Below are 26,595 nucleotides of genomic sequence, written 5' to 3'. Positions count from 1 at the left end.
GGTTTTGAGTAAAACAAACTGCTTCTTCAGTTGGCAGTTTTAGAACCTACAAAGCAAAGAAAGAAACTGCATTTTACTTTTGATAAAGGTTTCATAAGTCAGCACTATTTAATAGTAATCATATCTTGGCTCTTTTCCTCCCAGCCAACTGGGAAGCCTTAAGAATTACTGTACTAGCCATGGTGTACCAAGCACCACTTCTGTGGTGGGCTCTGTGCATGCATCTTACTGGGCCAGTAAATTAAATCATCTAATTCTCAACCAGACAAAAAATATTAATCATATATTGACTAAGCTCAGCATTCTTCAGGGAGAGGAAGAATAAAATCTGTCACATGGGGATTCAGTTTTAAGAAATGGAACTATGATCAAGTATGTACATTAGGAAAAGTAGAAAGAAAGATTTTGGAAAGCAAATAACCCACTGTAAGTTTAAAGGCTTAAAAATCATTGTATTAGAAATCCATGGTTAAAAGAAAGCTAGGGATCAAAAGGACTATACAAAACAGACGGTTATTTGGCATAGTCTTAGAGGCTGTGGAGAGAAGAAAGCTATCTTTAAAAAACAGGCATTTTCATTCAAGGCCAAAGAAGCCCACAAAGTGATGATGGGTGAGTGCCACCAAAAATTAGGTGAAAGGAAAAAACGATGAAATTCAGTAAGCCTCTTTGCACAGCTGATGGTAAGAGTTTCCTGTTTGTTTTTATTTTTTTAAAGATTTTATTTATTTATTTATTGGGCAGAGAGAGACAGCGAGAGAGGGAACACAAGCAGGGGGAGTGGGAGAGGGAGAAGCAGGCTTCCTGCGGAGCAGGGAGCCCAATGTGGGGCTCAATCCCAGGACCCTGGGATCATGACCTGAGCTGAAGGCAGATGCTTAACGACTGAGCCACCCAGGTGCCCCTGTTTTTATTTTTTTAAGGGGACATGTTAAAAATGGAAAGGCAGCTAGAAAATTGTTAAGACTACTTGATCCATTCAGGAATGAAAATAGAGAATTTCCACTTCTGTTTTTCCCCTCCTCCTAAGCAGATTAAAGTTTCTAGGTCAAATGATGATAGATTCTTAACCTTTTTTTTTTTTTTTCTGATTAGAACATGAATTAATTTTTTTCAAAACACAAAAAGTACAGAAAAATCTAAAGAAGTCCCAGGAATTATCCCAGAAATGTTAACATTTATTTAGTATTTCCAACACATTTTTTTCCCAGCTGCCTAGGTTTTTCTTGATCACATCAATAAACTTGATTAGATCAAGTACATCTACCTAAGATTTTAGAAGGAATTCAAGGATAAACTATGAATCTCTTAGTGAAAGTCTGTTACTTCAAGTTGTAAGTGGCATGGTCACTACACTAAGGGACTGGTGTAGATTTCAGATGTGATTCTGTCTATAAGAAGGGTCTGGAGATGGAGATTCTAAAAACTATATTGAAAAATTGATAAGATACAAATTAAAGATTGAGTTGACTTGGTACTGTTCATGTCACTTACTGGAGTTAAGGGGATAGGTTAGTTTACATAACATCACATATGACAAATCATTAATAGTTGTGTGTGGACAGAGTTATTACCAGTGGACATTGTTTAATTTGAAAAAACTTGTAAAAGTCAGGCCAAGGCTATTTAAAAACTTTACTCATGGAATGGGAGAAAATGTTTTGTTGTGCATTAGCAAACTGACTTTCTGACAGTAAGCATTTCTTAGGTCTGTAGTTCCTTCTCTGCAGTTCTAAAACTCAAAAACTGAAAACTGAGCTTTTGTAAGGTAGACACAAACCTGACTTCAACTATTAAGAGGCTATTCACAGTCTTTTTTATTGTTCTATTTCAAGTAAATATTCATCTTGCTTAGGAATATCAATGAGTTTAATGTTAGGGGGCTGCCCCAGTTTCTACTGAGAGTATTACACTGTATATAGTATATTAATTATCTCACCTTTTTACAGGTGAAGCAACTGTGGCTCATATAAGTGCAGTGACTTGCCTGAAATTGTTACGCATCTAAGAGAGAGTAAAGAGTAGGATTGAGCTTTTCTGCCTCTTTTGTTTTGTTTTGGCTTTTTTTGCATTGTACTGTGCTGGTTCCTTGTAACATTACCTTCAGGAACCATCCTGGTAAGTTCTTCTAGGTAGAAGAGCTTAAGCAATGACACCCATCTTATTTGACCTTTTAATAAATGTTTTACATAAGTGACATATTCAGATTTTCCCATGACATTAAGCTCTTTCAGGTAGTTAAGTTTCTGAGTTGTTTAGATTATAAACTTCAGGAATCTCTTGGCTGTTGGGGGTCGGGGGAGATGAAAAATAGATGAGCTTCAATGTGGACAAGTGTTACATTTAAAAAAAAGAGGTAGAAGGTCCAAACCACTTTCTTAGCATGAGTAACTTCTCTTTTTTTTTTTTTTTTAAAGATTTTATTTATTTATTTGACAGAGACAGAGATAGTGAGAGCAGGAACACAAGCAGCGGGAGTGGGAAAGGGAGAGCAGGCTTCTTGCCGAGGAGGGAGCCCGATGTGGGACTCGATCCCAGGACCCTGGGATCATGACTTGAGCCGAAGGCAGACGCTTAACAACTGAGCCACCCAGGCGCCCAGCATGAGTAACTTCTAGCTAACCCTTGTAAGCCCCCAAAGACTAGGAATCTTGGTAAGCCTATTCCTAGAAAAATTAGCTCAGTATGCTGCCAGGAAAATGGTGAGCATCATTAGGAAGAGAATCAGAACTAAATAAAGATAAACATCCCTCCGCAAAACCAAGGTTTGTTTATATTTGTGATAACTGTGTGTTCTTTTGATCCCCAAGAAATACATACCAGAGCTGTTGACCAAAGGAGGTAAAGGCTTTAATGAAGGCCTGTCAAAAAAATTCATCTTTTAAAGACAGAGAATATTATTGGGGCACCTGGAGTGACTCAGTTGGTTAAACGTCTGACTCTTTTTTTTTTTTTTTTTAAGATTTTATTTATTTATTTGACAGAGAGAGACACAGTGAGAGAGGGAACACAAGCAGGGGGAGTGGGAGAGGGAGAAGCAGGCTTCCCGCGGAGCAGGGAGCCCGATGCAGGGCTCGATCCCAGGACCCCGGGACCATGACCTGAGCTGAAGGCAGACACTTAACAACTGAGCCACCCAGGTGCCCTCTTTTTTTTTTTTAAGATTTTATTTTTATTTATTTCACAGACAGCGAGAGAGGGAACACAAGCAGGGGGAGCGGGAGAGGGAGAAGCAGGCTTCCCACAGAGCAGGGAGCCTGAATGAGGGGCTCAATCCCAGCACCCTGGGATCATGACCTGAGCCAAAGGCAGATGCCTAACAACTGAGCCACCCAGGTGCCCCAAGCATCTGACTCTTGATCTCAGCTCAGGTCTTAATCTCCGGGTTGTGAGTTCAGCCCTACTTTGGGCTCCACTCTGGGAGGGGCAGAGGAAGAGGGAAAAAAGAGAATCTCAAGCCAACTCCCCACTGAGCACGGAACCCAGTGTGGGGCTCCATGCCACCACCGTGAGATCATGACCTGAGCTAAAATCAAGTCAGACACTTAACTGACTGAGCTACCCAGGTGCCCTTGTTTCAATGATTTTTAAAACTTTTAAATTTGAGGGGCGCCTGGGTGGCTCAGTCGTTAAGCGTCTGCCTTTGGCTCAGGTGATGATTGTAGATTCTCATGCAGTTGTAAGAATAATACAGAGGGATCCCTTGTACCCTTTACCCAGGTTCCCCCAATAGTCATATCGTGCAAAACTACAGTACAATATCACGACCAGATACTGACATTGATACAATCTACCCATCTTGTTCAAATTTCTTCAGTTTTACTTGTACCCATTCATGAGTGTATATATTTAGTTCTCTGCTGTTTTATTACCACCATAGTCAAGATACAAAGCAGTTTTATCACCACAAAGGTCCCTCACATTGCCCTTGTATAGCCACATCTACCTCATTTCTGCTGTCCTTCCACCCATCTCCCATAAGATTTTCTTTTTAGATTTTTTAAAAAAGATTTTGTTTATTTGAGAGAGAGAGTGAGCAAAGAGAGAGAGCACGAGAAGGGGTAAGGGGCAGAGAGAAGGGGAGAAGCAGACTCTCCCGCTGAGCAAGAATGGCAGAGGCAGAGGGAGAAGCAGGTTCTCCACTGAGCAGGGAGCCCGACGCAGGGCTCAATCCCAGGACCTTGGGATCATGACCTGAGCCAAAGGCAGATGCTTAACCAACTGAGCCACCCAGGTGCCCCTCCCATAAAATTTTTAATAAATTACTGGATTGATACATTTTATGATAACATATTTTTTAAAGATTTTATTTACTTACTTGAGAGAGAATGAGTGAAAGAGAGAGCGCACAAGCAAGGGTAGGGGCAGAGGGAGAGGGAGAAGCGGGCTCCCCCCTGAGGAGGGAGCCCAATGCAGGGCTTGATCCCAGGACCCTGGGATCATGACGTGAGCCAAAGGCAGATACTTAACCAGATGAGCCACCCAGGCACCCCTTATGATAACCTATTAAGGGAATCCAGGGATGTTTGGGGGAGTATATCCTTTTTATATAATTATTTCAAAATGTGTTTTATTTATCAAATTAATACATAGACTTTTTTGTTTTTGTCTTTCCATGAACTTTATATTGAAAATCAAGTAGTACTGTGGCTTTTAATGAAAATCAGTAATCCACTTTTTATACCTTCCCACCACCAAGTCTTAATCCCTATAGGCAACATCTTTACACCACTTATTAGTCTTTTTCTTAGATTTACTCCTGTATCAAAATAACGATATGCTTTCCACTGTCCTCTCCTTACCAAATACTCTTAGTATAGTTGTGTCACATTTTTCGTTAAATAAGTACTCATTATTGTGTTAAGGACATATTTTACTGTTGGGCCATTTTGTATACTGCTGTTATGTTTTCTTGTACAATTTTTGTTTTTTCCATGATTTAATATCATTAATTACTTTATTTTAGCTTGTTGTTACATCCCTATCACTAATCTTTTCAGATTCTTCAACAGATTTGTAAATCTCACAATATAGTCAAACATAGGGTAATGCTTAATTAGTTAGCTTCTTCCTTTCCTTTTTCTTTCTTTTCCTTCTTTTTTTTTTTTTTTAAAGATTTTTTATTTATTTATTTGAGAGAGAGAATGAGAGAGAGCAAGCACATGAGAGGGGGGAGGGTCAGAGGGAGAAGCAGACTCCCTGCCGAGCAGGGAGCCCGATGCGGGACTCGATCCAGGGACTCCAGGATCATGACCTGAGCCGAAGCCAGTCGCTTAACCAACTGAGCCACCCAGGCGCCCTCTTTCTTTTCCTTCTTACCATTCTCCCTAAATGTCCTAACTTGTGAAGATTGATGCCATGGTTCCCTATTATCATGATTGCATAAAATGCTGCTTTAGGGCCAGGAACATGATCCAGTAATGCAGCTCTCTTGTTCATAGGTATTTACTATTTTACTTTTTTTTTTAAGTATAATGTGCATGTAATAAAGTACATTAAGTTCAATAATCTTAAGTGTACAGCTCAATTTTTACATATTTGTACAGCCATATAACCACCATCCAGTTCAAGATATAGAACATTTCCAGCCCCACAGGATCCCCTCATGTTTCTTCCCAGTCATTAACTACCACCCCCACAGACATGACCACTTTTCTGACTTCTGTCATCTTTGATTTATAGATGTTTAAAATGTGAAAACTGAGTGGTTTAAGTCTGATAGAATTTATCATACATTTAAGTATATACATGAGGGTTCTCAGGAGTCAGTTATGTCCAGAACACCTGATTTGTGTACTAGCCCTATTTTGGGAAGCATCTGCATTGTGTATGGATGGAACTATTTGAAGGTTAAGAGAATACTCAGGAACACATAAGTATTTTAAGAAATGTGGAGACTGTTTTGTTTCGTAGCCTTTCCCCTAGATTCCTCCTAGAGAGAGGAATCCATATTCTGTTCTAATAAGTTTGAAGACTGTCAGGTAATTGAGACAGTTTGTAACTAGACACAAATGAAATTGAAGTAAGAATGGAGAGGAGAAATGGCAGCCTGGGCACCATTATGATTCTGCCTATTGAGGAGAAAGCAGTGTTCACTCCCTCATTCATTCATTCATTCATTCACCCATTCATCCATCCACCCATCCATTTATTCACTTATTTTTTAAAGATTTATTTATTTACTTTAAGGAGCATGAGCGGGAGGGGCAGAAGGAGAGGGAGAGAGAATCTCAAGCAGACTCTGAGCTAAGTGCAGAGCCCAACGTGGGTCTCTGTCCCATGACCCTGAGATCATGACCCAAGCTGAACTCAAGAATTGGATGCCCAACCAACTGTGCCACCCAGGCATCCATCCCTCTCTCATTTATTGACCAAAATATTTATTGAGGGCTGACTATAAACCAAACACTGTTATTAGGATACAATGGTGAGCAAAAGAGACAGCCCTGTCCTCAGGATGCTTGCAGTTGAATGGATGAAACAAATATTAAACAAGTCATCACACATATTGGGAGGTAGGGTGTGCACAGGGAATGCCTTTCAGGTAAAAGCCGTGAGGCATTAAGGTGAGAGAGTGGTGCAGAGGACAGAGTGTGGCCATGAGATAGGACTGGAGAAGGAGGGTATACATGGCTTAGATAGCCTTACAGGTGTACATGTGGATTCCACCATTTTTTAATGGCTAACAGTGTAGATAGTACCTTTTGATAGAAAGTTTTTCTTTGCTCTTTATAGTTAGTATAGCATAGTAGCTCTTGTGTATAATTTAGGAAGGGAGGTGAGGTCTATAAAAAGTGAAGGTAATTCCTTGTATTTCCTGAGAAATGCTTGGGTTATTTCTTTTCCCTCATGCCCATGAATTTCTCCCACATTATCACCTGTTTTAGAGATGAGATAATTGACATAGAGAAAAGCTTTCACACAACAGTTCTGTGTGGAGGACTGATTTCTTAGATCTGATTCCTAGCCATCTCCACTATTCACTTTTTTCCTAAGAATCTGACCACCTCTTTCTCTTTAGCATAGAAAGTTTACTTCTGGGGATTAGAACTAAATTATAAAGGCTATATAGTCCTCCAATTATTAGGGGAAAGGGGGATGGTGGAGCTTTATTATTTAGATGGTCTTTGCCTTCTGCTTCTTGGCCTACTTACACATAGGTCTTGGTAGGGGTTTTCTCTGTGGACTGCTTCCACCAAATGAACGCCTGTACAGCTGGGACTGAATTATTTACATATTCAGTGTACTGTTTAGCCTGTTGTGAGATGTATGCTGGCACAGAGCAGTATCAGCAAACACCAAAGCTCTAAGCCTGAGCCCTGTTGAACAGCTATGTCCTGGTGGAAGTGTCAGTTGCTTTTGTGAAAAGAAACAGGTCAAGCCTCATAATCTTTGTCTGAGAATAGCAGTCTGTGAGGACCATAAAACTATTCATGAGATGCAGCATAAAAACACTCAGGGACTGAGAGATGCCATACTTTTTACTCTTCTGTCCTTAGGTGATACATGGTCAGATGAGCCCTGTTGAATTGGATCCGTCTTCTCAAATTGGCACTGTTAGTCTGTTCTTTATCTGATCCCCCATTGGAGATATAAGCTGAGAGCTATGGTACTTAAGGAGATGACACAGTTCCTTTGTTACAGTAATTAATGTAATAAATTAAGGGAGAGACCCAAAGGAAAGTTGATTGTTTCTCGTTAGAGCCCTAGGTGGAAATTCAGTTGATTAGTGAGCTCCTATGAAGTGTGGCAGGTGGAGAGGGAGATGCCTGTTCTTCCAGCTGGGTAAGCTTAGAGTCACTGAGGGTGGTTTACATGTTGTACTAGCCTCACCAGAGGCTGGCTAAGCACAAACTGATTTCAGAGTAGCCTCTGGAATTTAGGGAAGATGGTATAATACGGTTTTCGTATAGCAGCTTTGTTGTATCCCATTGGTTTGTTGACCTTTCCCTGGAGCATCAAACCCACGAATCTCACATAATTTAGATTTGAAGTCCTGTCCTATCAGTGGGGTCAACAACCTAGTGGATTAGAACAGGTGATAAAAGAAAAGAGAGTCCAGATGTTAAAACCGTGAGCTTTGAGATGGGTACCTTGGCCCTAAGGGATTTTTGAAGGAAGATGGAGTCTGTCTGTCACTGTGGTGTAGGGTTTTGAGCCGCCTCTGAAGTTAAGGAGTATCCTAAAGAGAAAATTCAGACTGCTGAGTTCATGGAAGAAAAATGGATTGCCGGGGCACCTGGGTGGCTCAGTCGGTTAAGCGTCTGCCTTCAGCTCAGGTTATGGTCCCAGTGTCCTGGGATCGAGTCCCACATCGGGCTCTCTGCTCAGTGGGGAGCCTGCTTCTCCCTCTCCCTCTGCCATTCTGTGCTCTCTGTCTGTAACTCTCTGTCAAATAAATAAAATCTTTAAAGAAAGAAAGAAAAAGAGAAAGAAAAACGGATTGTCATTTTTCTTTCATAGAACTTAGGTTGATATCAGTACTATCTGTAATTTAATTTGTAAAAAAATTTTAAACATTTTTCCTTTATTTTTTTAAATACCTTGATACTCTGTATAAGGTCTAATTGTGAAATAGTACTCTTTAAGTTCAGACACTAGAACAGTAGAAGAATATTTGGGTCATTCGGGGCGCCTGGGTGGCTCAGTCGTTAAGCGTCTGCCTTCGGCTCAGGTCATGATTCCAGGTCCTGGGATCGAGCCCCGCATCGGGCTCCCTGCTCCGCGGGAAGCCTGCTTCTCCCTCTCCCACTCCCCCTGCTTGTGTTCCCTCTCTCGCTGTGTCTCTCTCTCTGTCAAATAAATAAATAAAATCTTTAAAAAAAAAAAAAAAAAGAATATTTGGGTCATTTTATATATTTTTATTTATTTATTTATTTTTTAAGATTTTATTTACTTATTTGACACAGAGAGAGAGAGAGCACAAGAAGGCAGAGTGGCAGGCAGAGGGAGAGGGAGAAGCATGTTCCCCACTAAGCAGGGAGCCTGATGTGGGGCTTGATCCCAGAACGCTGGGATCATGACCTGAGCTGAAGGCAGTCGCTTAACCAGCTGAGCCACCCAGGCGCCCCTCATTTTATATTTTTGAGTTGTCTTATACTTCTCAAATTTGTATGCTCATAATATGCTTAGAACCATGATGGATGCTTCCTCCATTTTATAAATGAGAATATTTAATGAAGCAACTTGGCTAGGGTCAGTGGAAATTTGAGTCCAGAAATCACATCTCTCTCTCTTTTTTTTTTAAGTAAATTCTACACTCAACATGGGGCCCGAACTCATGACCCTGAGATCAAAAGTAGCATGCTCTAGGGGGCCCCTGGGTGGCTCAGTCAGTTAAGCTTCTGACTTGATTTTGGCTGAGGTCATGATCTCAGGGTCTTGAGGTCAGGCCCCACCTCTGGCTCTGTGCTTAGCGGGGAGTCTGCTTGAGATTCTTGCTTTCCCTCTCCCTCTGTCCCTCCCCCACCATGTGCTTGCGCTCTCTCTCTCTCTCTCAAAAGATTGATTTATTTTAGAGTGAGAGCACGTATGCGGCAGGGGGGAGGGGCAGAGGGAGAGAGAATCTCAAGCCAGCTCCCCGCCTAGCATGGAGCCGACTGGGGGCTCGATCTCACGACCCATGAGATCACATGACCTGAGCCAAAATCAAGAGTCCCATGTTCAACCAGCTGAGCCACCCAGGTGCTCCAGTAAATCTTAAAAAAAAATGGGGTGCTTGGTGGCATAGTTAGTTAAGCATCTAACTCTTGGATTCAGCTCAGGTCCCGATCTCAGGATTGCGAGATTGAGCCCGAAGTCAGGCTCCAAGCTCAATGTGCAATCTGCTTAAAATCCGCCTCCTCCCCACTCCCACACACTCTCTCAAATAAATAAATAAATCTTTTTTTTTTTTAAGATTTTATTTATTTATTTGATAGAGAGAGACACAGTGAGAGAGGGAACACAAGCAGGGGGAGTAGGAGAGGGAGAAGCAGGCTTCCCTGCGGAGCAGGGAGCCCAATGCGGGGCTCGATCCCAGGACTCTGGGATCATGACCTAAGCTGAAGGCAGACGCCCAACGACTGAGCCGCCCAGGCGTCCCAATAAATAAATCTTTTAAAAAAGAAAAAAAGTAGAGTTGCGTGCTCTACTGACTGAGTCAACCAGGTGCTCCCAGAAATCACTTTTTTTTTTTTAAAGATTTTATTTATTTATTTGAGAGAGAGAATGAGAGAGAGCACATGAGGGGGGAGGGTCAGAGGGAGAAGCAGACTCCCTGCTAAGCAGGGAGCCTGATGGAGGACTCTATCCCGGGCCTCCAGGATCATGACCTGAGCTGAAGGCAGTCTCTTAACCAACTGAGCCACCCAGGCGCCCCAGAAATCACTCTTTTTTTAAGTTTATTTTTTTAAAAGTAATCTCAAAACCCAACGTGGGGCTCAAACTCACAACCCCAAGATCAAGAGTTGCATGTTCTGATTGAGCCAGCCAGGTGCCCCAGAAATCGTATCTTGATTCTAAGTTCAGTGTTCTTTTTTCTACACCATACTATCTTCTTAAAATTGGGTATAGCATTTTTTTTTTCTTTTTTTTTTTTTTTGACCATACAGCCTTTGGAGGGAACTGCCTAGCCAGACAGATCACCTTCACATTTAAATGTGTATGACTTGGGGCGCCTGGGTGGCTCAGTCAGTTAAGTGTCTGCCTTCAGCTCAGGTCATGATCTCAGGGTCCTGGGATCGAGCCCCGCATCGGGCTCCCTGCTCGGTGGGAAGCCTGCTTCTCCCTCTCCCTCTCCCTCTGCCTACCTGTCTGCCTACTTGTGATCTCTCTCTCTCTGACAAATAAATAGATAAAAAATCTTTAAAAAAAAAATAAATGTGTATGACTTGTATGGTCCCAAGCAGATTATACACACTCACATACAGCTGTCACTCAGGCCAAAGCCTATAAGAAGATTGATCCAAAACCCGTAAGAAGAGGGGTGGACAGATAAATTTACAGGAGAACATTGGACTATTTGCTACTTAGACCAGATTATCTGTGGGTAGTTGGCAGTTAAAGAGATACTCTCTCATTATAGTCCTCTAGGGAGAAGTACTGTCCTTATTATGTTTGAACATCAGTAGGCTCAGTTGCTGTATGTGCTCTGGGGAGTGGGGGGAACCTCACATGAAGACTCTTTCTCATTCTTAGCCATCTTGAAGTCCTTGTTCATTCCTGAGGTAGGAAAGTAGCGGGATCTATGGCATGTGCCTTAAAAAAGTAAATAATGACCCAAAATATGTGATTACAAACCAGTCTGTGGGCTGGGAGTCTGAGAGATGGAATTGGGTTCCAGGGAGGAAACTGGGATTTGAACTTTTGTTGTTACAGGTACAGGATATGGGGAGTGATTATCATGACCTATCTTGGTCCCTTAGCTATATTTGCACAGAGAGGAGTTGTTGGTGATCAGGTGCAGGAACAAATAATAAATGGTACTGACAAGTAATTCCAGAGTCTGGTGAATTGTGGTCCTAAATAAGGAAGTGCAGTACAATTAGGCAGAAGGAGAGAAGAGAGAGGAAAATATTTACAGAAGCTCTTGCAAGTTGAAAGTGCCTTGTGGTCTCTGTAAGGTATTGGTTCTCCTGATTCTGCACTTTGTCTGCCATGGAAGCGAGAGGTCAGTGCTTTTCATTTCCAGCAAGCATGTTAGTTGCCCTACCTCCTGTGGTTAAACATCTCTGCAATGACCTGTCAGAGAATTGATTATTAGCAGTCTAAAGCCAGGGATGCTGTAGGGAGCAGATGGGAAATGGTTTGGCTGCTGCAGTCAGGCTGATTAAAGAATCCTTGGCAATTTTAGTTTATCTTTGGAAATGTACCACCAAAGTTACTGTGAAGCCTGCGGGGTTTGGAAAACTGGATTTCTGAAAAGTCACCTGGTTAAAAGTAGTATTTATGAAAACTCTTAATACCCTCAAAAATAGGACAGTGACTCTCAAAAGAACATTGTGACTACTAAAGATCAGTCCTCAGGATATGTTTTCTTTGTTTGCATCCTGGTCCAGAACTTCTGGGTGGTTTTCTAGGAAGGAAAGCACTTTTTGATAGATACATTAATAGAATTATAGATCTGAAAAAGGCCCTAGACATGTCCAGACTACCCCCCCACCACACTTAGAGGAATTCTTTATGTAATTTGCTTGATAGATGATTATGCTTTTTCTGCTCAGCACTTTTTTTTTTTTAAGATTTTATTTATTTATTTGATAGAGCGAGAGAGAGAACACAAGCAGGGGGAGAGGGAGAGGGAGAAGCAGGCTTCCCGCTGAGCAGGGAGCCCATTGAGGGGCTCGATCCCAGGACCCTAGGATCATGATCTGAGCCAAAGGCAGACACTTAACGACTGAGCCACCCAGGTGCCCCATCTGCTCAGTACTTTCAGTGATAAAGATATGGCTTCATTAAGTATTGTGGGCTATTGTTGGAAATCTCAGGTTATTGAATTTCTTCCTGAGTTAAAACATCTGTCATTCTTTTTTTTTTTTTTAATTTTATTTATTTGTCAGAGCGCGCGCAAGCAGGGGGAGAGACAGGCAGAGGGAGAAGCACGCTCCCGCTGAGCAAGGAGCCTGATACGGGACTTGATCCCAGCACCCTGGGATCATGACCTGAGCTGAAGGCAGACTGAGCCACCCAGGCGTCCCAAAACATCTGTCATTCTGTAACTTCTATTCATTGGTCCTGTTTCTACCCTCAGCATCACAGGATAAGTTTCTCTCTTCTACATTTCAACCATCAGATATTTGAAGCTCAGCAACCTGTCTCCCTTCAGTAGTCTCCTTTCCAGACTAAGGAATACCAATTTGTAAGACCTTTGCTCTTATGAAAAATGGCTTTTTGATCTTTCAGTATACTCTTCTGGACATCCTTCTATTTAATGAATATCACTTCAAATGTAGAACCTGGAAATGAGCACAGACCACCAGATGTTCAGTTTTCTTCTCCAGCTTCCCTTTGAGAAGAATCACATTTAAAAAGAAAAGTAATGGCAATATATTTTGTTGACTAGAGAAAAACAAAACAATTTGCCAGGACATACAGAATTGGGGCAAGAGGAATTTGAGGAAGTGTCTTTCCTTACTAGTGTTAAGGCTGAATTTTGGGTTCTACATTATTATAGGCATTGATTTTACCTCAGATCTTTTCAGGAATAATTTTTAATATCTGCATCCAGTTTACTCTTCAGATTATGAAATTCAGTTGGTATTTGTGTTTACAAGAATTGTTCACATTTATGCTACTGAACTGATTTTAGGGCTTCAGATAGTTTTTTAACAAGATGGATATGTACATGTTTTTACATAACTGAAAATCTATTATCTTTTTTAAAAAGTATTTGAGAGCGAGAGAAAGTGTACGCGAGAGCTGGGTAGGGGGAGGGGACTGGGGGAGGAACAAAGGGAGAGGGACAAACAGACTCTGTACTGAGCGCCTGACACAGGCTCCATTCCACAACTCTGAGGTCATGACCTAAGCCAAAACCTAGAGTTGGATGCCCAACTGACTGAGCTACCCAGGTGCCCCTATTACTTTTATACATGACAACAACTTGACTGTAAAACTTGAGTAACAACCTTTTTTCTTCAAAATTCTGTAGATTTTTCATTCTTTTTTAACATTTAATATTGCAGAGCAGTCTGAGGTTGGTCCAAATTTTGTCCTTATAATTGGAGAATTTTGCCAGAATGTGTGCAAGTTTGGCTTTTTAAATTGATTTTGCTAAAGAGTAGTAAACCTTTTTAATCTGCATGCAGGATCTTTTTTAGCTCAAGATATTATTCATTTATTATGTCTTAATGGGTTGCTTTCCTCCCGTTTGTTCTAGTTTCCTCAGTTTTCTTTTCAATGCTATTAAATGGTATATCTCTCTCAACTTCTCTAATTTTCTTTTTGCTGTCCTTTTTATTCATGTTCTAGGAAAATATCTCAAGTTTTCTTGTAGTTTACTGAATCATTTCCCACAGTTTCAGTTCTGTGCTTTTTTGATTTCTGTGTGAATTTTAATAGGTAGTGCATTTTTTGTTTCCTTCTTCCTTTTTAAAAAATGTCATATCCTCATATCCTTTTGTCTAAGTTCATATCCTTTCATTTCTGCCTGTTTTCTTCTTAATGCTGTCTCTTCCTTACTGGCATACGTCATTTATCCTGCTCCCTATGACAGGTCAGCGAGTATAGTAAAGTGAGAACTGTCATAAGCTCTCTGAGCACTATCATTTTTATGTACTTTATATTCTTTCCCCCAGAGTCTCTCTTCCATCATAGTCCTGTTTTCTAGAGGAAGGTTGTATTTGTTTGTTTTGTTTTGTAGAGGAAAGTCTTTTGAAAGTTTTGTTTTTCCAAGGTTAAACAAACATAGGGTTGTTTTAATGGTTAAATTACATACTGATAGTGCAGCTTGGGAGGAAAGTGGGTGAGTCTTAAGTGAATGTGAACGTGTTATGTTCTAAGCCTTGCCACACAGTTGCAAAGATTGCAGAGGTAATAAATTATGATGTTGGAAAGAACTATGCTTTAATGATGCACTATAGTGCAGATTCAGTTGGCATTCCCTTTTCTAGAAATGCTCACTGTCCCTCATAATAGAATTATTTCCAGTACCATTTTCCACTGCCTTATTCACTTATTCACTGCTATATTCCCATCACCTAGCACATAGTAGGTAATAAATACAATTTTTTTTGAATGAATGAACAAAGATAATATTTACTGGAGGCCAAATCTTCTTCGGTGGTATTGAGAATTCCAAACATTTCAACAAAAATTTCTTTAAAATTCTAGATATTTAGGGCACCTGGGTAGCTCAGTCGGTTAAACATCTGCCTTCAGCTCAGATCATGATCCCAGGATCCTGGGATCAAGCCCTGTGTCAGGTTTCCTGCTTAGCAGGGAGTCTGCTTCTCCCTCCCGGCCCCCCACTCATGCTGTCTCTCTCTGTCTCTGTCGAATAAATAAAATAAATATTTAAAATAAATAAAATTCTAGATATTTTCAGAGGTATCATTTCTCTGACTTCAGGGATAATGTTTCCTTTACCTTGTGGGTGGCATTTTTTCATAGTTCCTACATCAACTCCCCCCCCCCATTTGCTCTTCCTTTTATGAAGTAAGGTCTCTGTAGACTCGATGCCAGCAATAGTTGTTCCTAATGGTACTAAGCTCTCTACTTGTGTAAAGGATATATTTTCTTCTCATATCTACAGCTAAATGACAAATCAGTGTGCACAGCTTTCTCTCTTAAATCCCAGTTCCTAGCAAGCATTTCCTTGGGACAGCTCTGCTATCTTGGGATGATGTCTTCTCTTGTAACTGCACCCTGGTTCTTTGATACTGTCTTGAGAGAGTAGGTGAAAAAGTACAATTGGTCTTGTCTCTGTTTGCCTTTTGCTCTGTTATGAGCGTTCTTTTCTAAATGGATATAGGAAGATGGTAGACAGGGGAGTGAGCAAGAACAGAACTCTTTCGCTTTGTCATAAAGTAATAACATGGATGGTATTTGTTGGCTGCCAGGTTTTCTAGATGGTACACTCCCGAAGTCTCGAGGCAGGAGACTGGCGTGTTATAAATTGTCTCCCTCCCCCAACCCCCCTTTTTTACCTAATCTCTGTTTCATGTGGTGAGGCCTTGGTATTTATCAATACTATGCCACCAATCTTATGTAAAAATGTGAAGAATTATTTCACACTCTGCTTTTAGGGGTTTTAGTAGTGTTCAGTCAGGGTAAAATTTTTTCGTGTGTGTTTATGTGTGTGTGTCTTCATAGATATTTTAGTGGGACGTGGGAAAGGCTACACTGTATTACCCTCTTCGGACATAATTTGAAACCTTGAGTTGAATAAGGCTTACTTAACTGAAATTAAGCTGATTAATTGAGTCCTCTCTGAGGATTGTCTTCTTTAGCTACAGTATTTGTTCTCTATCCTAATGTTATATTTTTCCTAGTTCTGCTTGCTTTTTCTCTTTCACTCTTATCCATAATAAGATTCCCCCCCCCGCCAACAGTAGAATGACAAGGCATCCTTATTGTTGGTAGGGATAGGCCCTGTTAATAGAGGGCTTTTACAGCCTTTGCAAGTCCATGTTCTGAGTCTCTGATAATTCAAGAAGAAGCAAGGAGAAAGGGGGTTTGAGTAAAGTTGTGCTAGAGCTTGAATCTGTTATGTGCCAGGGCCTGTATTGATTGAGGGAGGATTGCCAGCTGGCAGTGATAGTAGAAGTAAGTCTCTGGGGAATGGGAAACTAACTCTAGAGGATTCCTAGTTAAGACTTATACAGAATCTCCGGGCATTTGGAAATACTGTACTCTCCCCTGGGGAGATGGAGCGGGAATTAACTTTTCCCTGGTCCAATGTGACTTGGTTAGAAATACAATTGAACCTGTTTGTCTTGTCCATTGTGATGTGATAGCCCCCTAGGAACAGTCTGTTTTGTGTGGGAGTTTATTTCAGGCTGTCTCCTTGCCTGTATTGTTTCCTTTAACAGTTCTTTAAATTTTCTTTTTCCAGCAATGATGTTGTCCACTGGGCATGTACTGACCAATGTGGCAGGTCTGAGAACATAGCTGAAGCTGAAAATAGGAAAGCTGGGGGCAAGGAAGAGCCTTGAATCTTGAGGTGGGACGTTGACTCTAAGATGTCCTTGAGCAGTGGAGCCTCCGGAGGGAAAGGAGTGGATGCAAACCCGGTTGAGACATACGACAGTGGGGATGAATGGGACATTGGAGTAGGGAATCTCATCATTGACCTGGACGCCGATCTGGAAAAGGACCAGCAGAAACTGGAAATGTCAGGCTCAAAGGAGGTGGGGATACCGGCTCCCAATGCTGTGGCCACACTACCAGACAACATCAAGTTTGTGACCCCAGTGCCAGGTCCTCAAGGGAAGGAAGGCAAATCAAAATCCAAAAGGAATAAGAGTGGCAAAGACACTAGCAAACCCACTCCAGGGACTTCCCTGTTCACTCCAAGTGAGGGGGCAGCTAGCAAGAAAGAGGTGCAGGGACGCTCAGGAGATGGTGCCAATGCAGGAAGCCTGGTTGCTGCTATTGCTCCCAAGGGCTCAGAGAAGGCGGCTAAGGCATCCCGCAGTGTAGCCGGCTCCAAAAAGGAGAAGGAGAACAGCTCATCTAAGAGCAAGAAGGAGAGAAGCGAAGGAGTGGGGACTTGTTCAGAAAAGGATCCTGGGGTCCTCCAGCCAGTTCCCTTGGGAGGACGGGGTGGTCAGTATGATGGAAGTGCAGGGGTGGATACAGGAGCTGTGGAGCCACTTGGGAGTATAGCTATTGAGCCTGGGGCAGCGCTCAATCCTTTGGGAGCTAAACCGGAGCCAGAGGAAGGGGAGAATGAGTGTCGCCCGCTAAAGAAAGTCAAGTCTGAAAAGGTAAGAGGTGGCCAGATCTGGCTGCCTACTGCCAGTCAGAACTGCCCTGGACTAACCACTAAATGCTTTGTGCACTCTGTGGGAGGCTCATTAGTTTGTGGGTAATGACCAATTACAAGGTCAGAGCAGCTGGTAATGATAATGTGGTTTTGTTCCAAATTAGGGGATTCTCTATAGATTCATTAACAGCAGGCCTGGCCATTTTGGAGAATATCTATTGTTGGGGGCAGCTACTTGGTAGAATGAATTTTCTCTTAAGTCAAGTTGAGAACCTGCTACCTCGTCCTTGTCCCACCCTCAGACACTTGTTGCTGGAGACTGGCATCAACCTTTACGTGGTCGCCAGCTTGCTGGTATTTCATCCTCAGAGTCATTGATAAACTTTATAAGTTGATGATAGGCTTTCGGTTGAGTGTTCTTTTTAATGGAATAAATGGTGCTGCTGGGTTTCTGGAAGAGAAAAGGTTAAATAAGTTTCATGGTATGATATCTACCAAGTGTTCTATTGGTGGCTACCAAGGAGCAAAGGGGCAGGTAAATAAGGGAGCAAGAGGTACTGACTGTACTAAGAGGGACTTAATCATAAGGCCTTACGAGTTAGTGTTGTGGCTATGCATGTTTGGCCTTGAAAGAGATTCTTTGGCCATTAAAGGTATAGTTCTTGGCCACGTATCTACCTCAAATATTGGTAATCACAGTGTCCTGGTGGTTTAATAGCTGCCAAACCGTGTAATGATACCTTACCTTCTGCTTGAGTTGAAAGGACAGGTGCTTGTAGCCACAGGAGGGGCTCTCCTCCTCTGGGAAGATGATCTTAGTTCACATCTCAGGAAATAGAGCTTGCAGGGCTGGAGCAGAGTAGGTGTGAGTCTAGGGTCAGCTCAGGCTGCCTTAAACTTCAGCAGCTTACAATTTCCTGCAAAGCGGCTGGCCTGGTGATGAGCTCTTCATTGGCTCTTGATTTTTCCGCTGTGTTTTGCTCACCCCGTGCTTTCAGCTGATCCCAGCAGATGCAGTATAAATTGGTTTCTCTGTAATTACATCAGCTGCAACAGGGAATACCTATTTCCATATGTAAGTGTTAATAAATAGAGGCTGCATGTGTATGTTTGTGTGGTGGTGCCCTCTCCGTGCCTGGATTCCAGTGGTAGGCTGTGCTGTCTTTGCTGTAGGTATTTTGGTCTTTGCCTCCGGCACATCTGTAGCTCTTAGCAACATCTGGGCTTCCCTGGTAACAGGGCTGTGCATTTTCTTCCACTAATAACACAATGGTTCATTCCCTTTCACCAGTGGCAGCTGCCAGAGAGAAACTGCCTGTGTTTAGGTGACAGATGCTATAGTCCACCTCAGCAGCATCAAGTTCCAGCTGGCTACTGGCATGGCTCATCCTGTGCTGGCTGTGATTTACCATTTTCTCTGGGGTGCAGATAATACTGTTTTAAAGAGGCCTAGGAGTACCAGGAGTTCTTGCTTCTGTTCCAGGCCCATTAGACTGTTCCCTACATCTGGCTGCAATAAACTCTTGCCATATATCCATGTTCATAATCACTGTACTTCCTGTGCTGAAAAGTGGCCACTTTTTTAAAAAAAGATTTATTTATTTATTTGACAGAGCGTGCACGCGCACGCATGCATGCACAAGCAGGGAGAGTGGCAGGGAAAGGGAGAAGCAGGCTCACCTTGGAGCAGGGACCCCGATGCAGGGCTCTATCCCAGGACCCTGGGATCATGACCTGAGCCGAAGGCAGATGCCCAACTGACTGAGCCACTCAGGCACACTGAAAAGTGGCCACTTCTGAGAGTGGACTTCATTTTCCTTTCTGTTTAGAACTCTTGACTCACGTCGCAGTCTTGTAGGCCCAGTAGTCATCTGCAGGTGAAAGGATTAATGATGCTGAGCTTCATGCTGGATTTACGTCTAAATGTCCATGATAGTCTCCAACAGAGTAGCAAATGGAACCTGTTTTCTTTTCTTTTCTTTTTTTTTTTTTTAAGATTTTATTTATTTATTTGACAGAGAGAGGGGCAGGGAGAGAGGGAACACAAGCAGGGGGAGCAGCAGAGGGAGAAGCAGGCTTCCCACGGAGCAGGGAGCCCGACGCGGGCTCGATCCCAGGACTCTGGGATCATGACCTGAGCTGAAGGCAGACGCTTAACGACCGAGCCACCCAGGCACCACCGGAACCTGTTTTCTCTTAGAGGTCCCGTGACCAGTTGAGTGGTTGCCCTTCAGATTATAATTGGGCTGAAAGATGCAGTGTATTCAGCTAAGAAAGCACCTTGGTGCCAGGGAGGTTTGCCCCTTCATAATGTAGCTGTGGTATATAAGCCTTGTCTCCCAAGGAGACTGACAGTGGGGCAATGGAATGAGAGAGAAAAGGGAGAGAGACTGCTTCAGTTTTTGGAAGAAAGATAAAATTGCTGGGAGGTACTTTTAGAAGCAGAAAGTTGCTGTGCAGTTTGATGTTACTGTAAGCCAAAACCTGGTTTCTCAGTTCCTTTCCCTATTCCCTCAACCCTTTTGAACAGTCTGGTTCTGGGGGTGCTTTTCCATAAAGCCTTTGATCATTGAAATAATTATTTAAATAAATGTTAGGAAGTTGCTAGGAGATGAAAACACTGCAGGGAGAGAGTGTTTCTAGAATGGGAGGAGGGGAAGACTTAAGGGAAGAGAAGGCTAGGAATCTTACAGCAGATCAGCTTTTGGGAAACAAGGACTCCAGAGTTTAGAGTATAATAGGGGCTCAGTGATGATAAGGATTATAGCTTATATGCTAAGTCTTTGAAAACTTTAAGATTTTCTCTCTTAGATATGGGCTTGCCTATGCCTTAACTGGTTTGGAATGTTCCTTCTATGTGGGGACAACCAACAGAACTAAAACAGCAAAACATGTTTTGATATAATCTGGGAATTATATACCCTGAGCTGGGAGCTATCATGAAGAAAGAAAACTCATAAAATTTGGGAAGCGTCTTGACTGATGTCTCCCCCTAACCATGTCCGCCTACCCTCCCCACCCCTCACCACCTTGGAAACAGGGGAGAAGACAAATAGAGTTTGTGGTGTAGGGTAGAATTGTCACATGTCTACCACTAGCTAATGAGGGAGATTTGAGTATTCAAATTATCCACCTCAGGACCTTCTTTCTCATCAAGGTAAGTATCTCAGGCTATGGCTGAGGGAATTTCCTATTAGCCAAGAATGTGGATTTCCCTTCATGGGATCCTGCTTAGGCTCCACCACACCTTTGTCTGGAAGGGCTCACTGTGCTGTTTCCCAGAGTTGTAGGAGAGACCAGAATGGCTCTTAGCAACTGCTGCTGCCCTGAATTGTTATTGAACTCATACTTCCTGCCAGCTAAAGAGATGGGGGAGGGAATGTTGAGGAATAAACAAGACAGAGCCTTTAGGCTCCTGCCTGTTCCCTTGCCTTTGGTTTGATTGATAGATTGTTAAGTTAGGGATGGAAGGGGAGGAAGGGTTCCTGCCTGAATGTTCCAAGCTTAGAGCTTAGTGCTTGCATTGCCACTCTGACAGGCAAGAAAAAAAAAAGAATTTAAAAACTACAGAAGGCAGTGATGTATCTGCTGAGTCTGTACCGCAGTACAGACTCTTGTCAGAATCAGGGCTTAAACCAGGAATTTAAGGTGAGACTCATTTTTTTCAAATCATACAAAGTAACCAGTAGGCTCTAGTGGCTAAAGGATCTAGAGGTTTGCAACCAGAAGCTCCCCTGGCCTCTTTAGCTGCTGTTTTTGATCTTGCAAGGTAGGAACAGTCTGCACTCCTGTTTTGGGTCTCAGGTTCTGCTACTCTCAGACTGCTACATATATTACCACTTCCCCCCCTTACTTTAGGATACAAAAAAAGAAAAGAAAAAAAAAAACACCATTAAGTGTGCTCTTTGCTCTTTCGCCTTCTGATCATGCTTGCTATCATATCCTGTGTTCTAAGAGCATCTTCCTTTGCCCTTGGTTTTTGTTTTCCTGCCCTAGTTTATGCCTTCCAGCTCAGTTCTCTCGTGTTAAATCCCTCATTGCCCAATCAAGGTCAGGTCTTTTTTTCCTTCTGATTCAAGGCTTTCTCTCTTAAAGCTTCCTCCTTCACTAACTGTTCTTTCTCAGCTATTGATGGCATAGCAGTCAGCCATGCTTCCTGAAGCCAAATGCCTTCAAGCATTTTCCTACATGGAAAAAATTAAAAAGAAATTGATATTTATGTGGGACAGAGATGCAACAGAGCCTGAACTTAATTTATTTTTTCTTCAGTAGCTCTGTTTTCCATCTGGGTGTTGTAATTCAAGGAGGTCCCACAGAAAAATTATCTTGTCCAATCTCCTCATTTTATGGAAGAAGAAACTAAGACCAGGGAGGTCATGTGACTTGCCTAGGCTTTCACGGGTAGTCAGTAGCAAAGTCAGGCTTAGACACCAGGTTTTTGGTGACCAAGTTCTTATGGCATATTGTTATTCTGGGGTATTTAAAAAGTCTTCAACTGTTATGAGGGATTCTTTGTTTTCCCATTCTAAAAACTACCTTAGAAACATTGGATGTAAATTCTCAGATACTCTTGAAACTGTTTTCATTGTTTTTCATACTGATTTTAACGTTGTAGATGCTTAATAAACAAAGGATCCTTGAGTTTAGATTTCCTTGGTATGATGAAGATGTTTGCAAAGAACTATTTACAGCTGGTGTTAAACCTATCCTATTATCCTGTTAAATATAAAGAGGGAAAGTTACTTTTAACCTGCTACTTTGAGCTTGGTTTTGTGTGTGTGTGTGTGTGTGTGTGTGTTTTCTGGAATATTGCATTCAGATTTCCATTGTAAGCGTTGAGGCATTGCCATTTCTTTGCAATTGCAGGTAAGAGAACAAAACCCTATTGCTTCTTGGACATATCACTAGTAGGCAGACCTTAAATGTATTGTGGATATTAACTGTTTTATAAAGACATGATATATCCTGTTGAATACCATTTATGCAGTACATTAACTGAGTGCATTTTATTTATTTTTATTTAAAAAATTTAATTGAGATATAGTTGACAATTGAGTGCATTTTAGATTCCAGGTATTGTGCTTGGTGCTTGGTATGTACTAGTGAATAAAACAGAGAAGTTTCCTGCTCTTTGGACCTTACAGTTTACCATCTACAGTAGAGTCCCTAAAAGTGTGGCCCATAAAACCATGTGTATCACATCACCTGAGTGTCAAAATGCAGATTCTTGACCCTACGCCAGTTCTGCTAAGTAAGTTTTAGGAGTGGGGGCCCAAAAATCTGCCAGAAGTCTCTCCAGATAATTGCTATATACTTTAACATTTGAAAACCATGACAAATTTTCTTTTTAAGGTGAGAATTGGGAACCACTTCTGACATAAAACACTAGCTTTTTTTCTAAACTTAAATTTCACATCAACTTTTATCTATAACTTAGTGGTTAAGAGTATAAACTCTGGAGCCAGACTACCTGGTTTGTATCGCAGCTTTGCCACTTACTATTTTTTTTTTTTTAAGATTTTATTTATTTGACAGAGAGAGACACAGCAAGAGAGGGAACACAAGCAGGGGGAGTGGGAGAGGGAGAAGCAGGCTTCCCGCGGAGCAGGGAGCCTGATGTGGCGCTCGATCCCAGGACCCTGGAACCATGACCTGAGCCGAAGGCAGATGCTTAATGACTGAGCCACCCAGGCACCCCGCAACTTTGCCACTTATTAACTGAGTGATCTTGAGCAAGTTACCTAACTGCTCTCAGTTTTTTCAACTGCGAAATGAGGAAAATAATAGTTCCTACATTGGGTTGTTAAGAGATTAAATTAGTTAATGCATATAAAACACTTTGAACAGTGTGTGGCATTCAGTAGGAAGCATTCAGTAAATATTAGAAAGAGAGAAAAACACGATTTAAGTTAAAATATGTCTCAGTCTCCCCTAGGCAATAATGGGCTGAAATATAACCACATTCCACCTATACAGGAAGCCCAGTATAAATAGATAAACATGTTGGCTAAGATTTTGAGCACTGTGCTCAGAAGAAGATCCAAACCTGGGTTGGGAAATTTTCATGCTGGTAATGGGTTCTAAAGGTCCTGATATTTATAGTGGGGATTGGAGAAGGGGAGAGACCGAAAATTGGCTTTAAAAGATCTTGACGTAGCCTATTGAATTTCACATTTCATATAAATTGAGTTTCCTTTCTGGCCATATCCCTGATGTGGGGTTGGGTATGTTGGATAGATGTTATTGTGGGTTTGCCAGCCTGTGCAATCTCGTGTATGCTGGAAGAGCACTAAATGCTTTTTGTTTCTACACAAGAGTGCATGGAAAATCTAAGTCCCAGTTCTTAATCTTCCTCCCCCAGTGCGAACTTGTATTTTTGCCATTTGGGTATAAGAGGTTTTACCAGCAGAGCTCATCCAGGGAGGCAGCAGGGCTTGGGCTTTCAGGCTGGAGGTGGCAGTAACATACACAGCTGAGATCCTGCCACTGCTGGCTGGCTGAGCCCTCCTCTCTGTGGTTTTCACTCTTCAAGCCATGCTTGAGTAACCCGCCTCCAGAGCTGCTGACAGGGCTGTGTTCAGAGGCCTTGGAAATTACACTGTTCATTTCCTTATCATCCCCTGACCTGCAGTGCAGAGCTTCTGGTGCAGGAACAAGGCAGAAAAAAATCCAGACGGCTCCCAGCCAGCATGTGTCAAGGGCTACAAAGAAGGAAATTGGACTTGCTCACTTCAAAACTGTGGGGTTAGGCTTTGATTTTTGGTTCCTGCCGAGAGTTATTTGTGTGTGTGCGCATGTTCTATCTCTGTATATATGTATAGAATGAGTCTGTGCATGGCAGAGCTGTAGAGGAGGAGCATCTGAAAGTAGAGAGCAGAGGGAAGATTGCTTTTCTCTTTGGTTAATTTCCCAGTTGTGCCATTGGGATGGGCCTGGAAGGATTAGCATCAGGAAGGTGCCAAGCTATATTAATATTTTAAAGTATATTTCTCTTGGTACAGTTTAGTCATGGTTGACAGCACCCACCCAAGTAAGAAGCTTCCCTGGCAGGCTGAGGAGACGTTTTTAACAAATCCTATGCCTGAAGTCATTCGTCCTACATGACATTGACGTAATCAATGTTTAAGCTACTTGAGAAAGGATAGACTTTGGGTCAGTCTTGCGTTAGAGGAATAGCTCTTTTGAGATGGAGGATAGTGTGACAAAAGAGAGGCAGAAGGAATTTATAGCATTTTGAGATTTTCTGTTCATAGGGCAAAATTCTGTGATATTTTTAGAACCTGTCCTCGATTTTTTTAGTATTACAAAACAATCTACCTCCTTTTTCTTTTGGCGTTTCTCTTGCCCTAGGACACCCAAAGGAAACATTTTTAGGCTGAAGAAGTAAAATGTGGATGGTGACAGGCCCTTGAGCAGAATTTTACAGTCATTCTGTTCTTAATTTTCCTCTTTTGGATTTCCACTGTCTTAATGTCACTGGTGATATTGGGGCCTTTGTGAAGTGGGGGGAAAAAAGTCTTTTAGCTTTCAGACCCTGGAGGTTTTTTTAAGTCCTAAGTGTCTCTCTTGTTAGAAGTACTCTGTAGAGAAGTGTTTTCACATGAGAAAATGATAGCTAAGGTGAGAGGGGATTACTTCCTTTTACCTTTTTATAAAGCAGTAGTCCCTGTACCAGCAGCAGCAACATCTGGGAATGTGTTAGAAATTGAAATATCAGGGGCCATCCCAGTCCCCCAAATCAGAAACTCTGGGGTTGAGGCCAAACAATTTGTGTTTAAACATTAGCTCTTTCTAAGATGTTTTTGTTTTTTTTTTTTAAAGATTTTATTTATTTGACAGAGAGAGACATAGCGAGAGAGGGAACACAAGCAGGGGGAGTGGGAGAGGGAGAAGCAGGCTTCCTGCCGAGCAGAGAGCCCGATGTGGGGCTCGATCCCAGGACCCTGGGACCATGACCTGAGCTGAAGGCAGACACTTAACCAGGCTCCCCACATTAGCTCTTTCTTTGACCATGATACGCACCAAAGTTTGAGATCTGCTATCATAGAGCACCTTCCCCATTTATTTATTTATTTATTTATTTTTAAAGATTTTGTTTATTTGTCAGAGAGAGCGCGTGCACAAGCAGGAGTGTGGCAGGCAGAGGGAGAAGCAGGCTCTCTGGTGAGCAAGGAGCCCACTGCGGGACTCAATCCCAGGACCCTGGGATCATGACTGGAGCCGAAGGCAGACGCTTAACTGAGCCACTCAGGCATCCAGCACCTTCCCCTTTTAATAATGAGGATCAAATTGGAAAAATTGGAAGGAATACCTAAGGGTTTGGGACTTTGAGAGCAGTAGAAATATTTAAAATATTTAACTTTTCTAAGCTTCTTTTCTTTTTTTTTTTTTTTTTAAGATTTTTATTTACTTGAGACAGAGAGCACGGGCGGGGGAGAGGGGCAGAGAGAGAAAGAGAAGCAGACCTCTGCTGAGCAGAGAGCCCGACGCGGGGCTCGATCACAGGACCCCGGTACCATGACCAGGGCCAAAGGCAGACGCTTAACTGACTGGGCCATCCAGGCTCCCCTAAGCTTCTTTTCTCATCTGTAATATGGAAGTGAATAATAGTACTGACCTTATTGTGAGTTTTAGATCAGATAAAGAACATTAAGCACTCAGCACAGTGCCTAGCATGTTGTAACTACTCAATAAATGTTAGCTATTGCTAATATAATGTTACTAGCTGTGAGGTGCAAGGTCATTGTGAAATTAAGATGAAAGGATATCTTTAGAGACTTTAAAGAGTTAAGCACCTGAAAGTTTTAGAAAAGAGTGAGTTTGAGACGCCTGGGTGGCTCAGTTGGTTAAGCGACTGCCTTCGGCTCAGGTCATGATCCTGGAGTCCCGGGATCGAGTCCCACATCGGGCTCCCTGCTTAGCAGGGAGTCTACTTCTCCCTCTGACCCTCCCCCTCTTGTGCTCTCTCTCTCTCTCATTCTCTCTCTCTCAAATAAATAAAATCTTAAAAAAAAAAAAAAAAGAATGAGTTTATGATAGCTTATATTTTAACTCCTGGTTTCCAGGAAGGCTTGAGGAGAGAGAGATTGAGTCAGAGCATTTGGAGCCATTGAGGTCTAGAGTTATATTGTTTGATTGATTAGTTAGTTTGGAACTGTTTGTTGGACTCCTTTTGGTACAGGGCTGAT

At 42.1% G+C, this 26,595-nt stretch overlaps 1 protein-coding gene across 3 annotated transcripts in view; it reads left to right on the top strand.

Annotated features, from left to right (window-relative positions):
• ZNF609 (zinc finger protein 609) overlaps nt 1-26,595 on the top strand; it is a 212,527-nt gene that overhangs the window by 13,154 nt on the left and 172,778 nt on the right. The window contains exon 2 of one of the 3 annotated variants that reach the window (XM_078079210.1): nt 16,535-16,829. The exons of 1 other annotated variant lie outside the window; for it this stretch is intronic. In XM_078079210.1, the coding sequence (XP_077935336.1) occupies nt 16,662-16,829 (168 nt within the window). In that variant the 5' untranslated portion in view covers nt 16,535-16,661. Of the gene's footprint in view, nt 1-16,534; nt 17,409-26,595 lie in introns of all 3 variants that reach the window. One more of the 3 variants, XM_078079208.1, reaches the window with a different exon arrangement.

This window comes from Halichoerus grypus, chromosome 8, assembly GCF_964656455.1.
Source record: "Halichoerus grypus chromosome 8, mHalGry1.hap1.1, whole genome shotgun sequence".
In the NCBI taxonomy this organism is placed as follows: Eukaryota; Metazoa; Chordata; class Mammalia; order Carnivora; family Phocidae; genus Halichoerus; species Halichoerus grypus.
The sequence above is the reverse complement of the archived record's forward strand: the minus strand, read 5'-3'. Positions and strand labels throughout refer to the sequence as shown.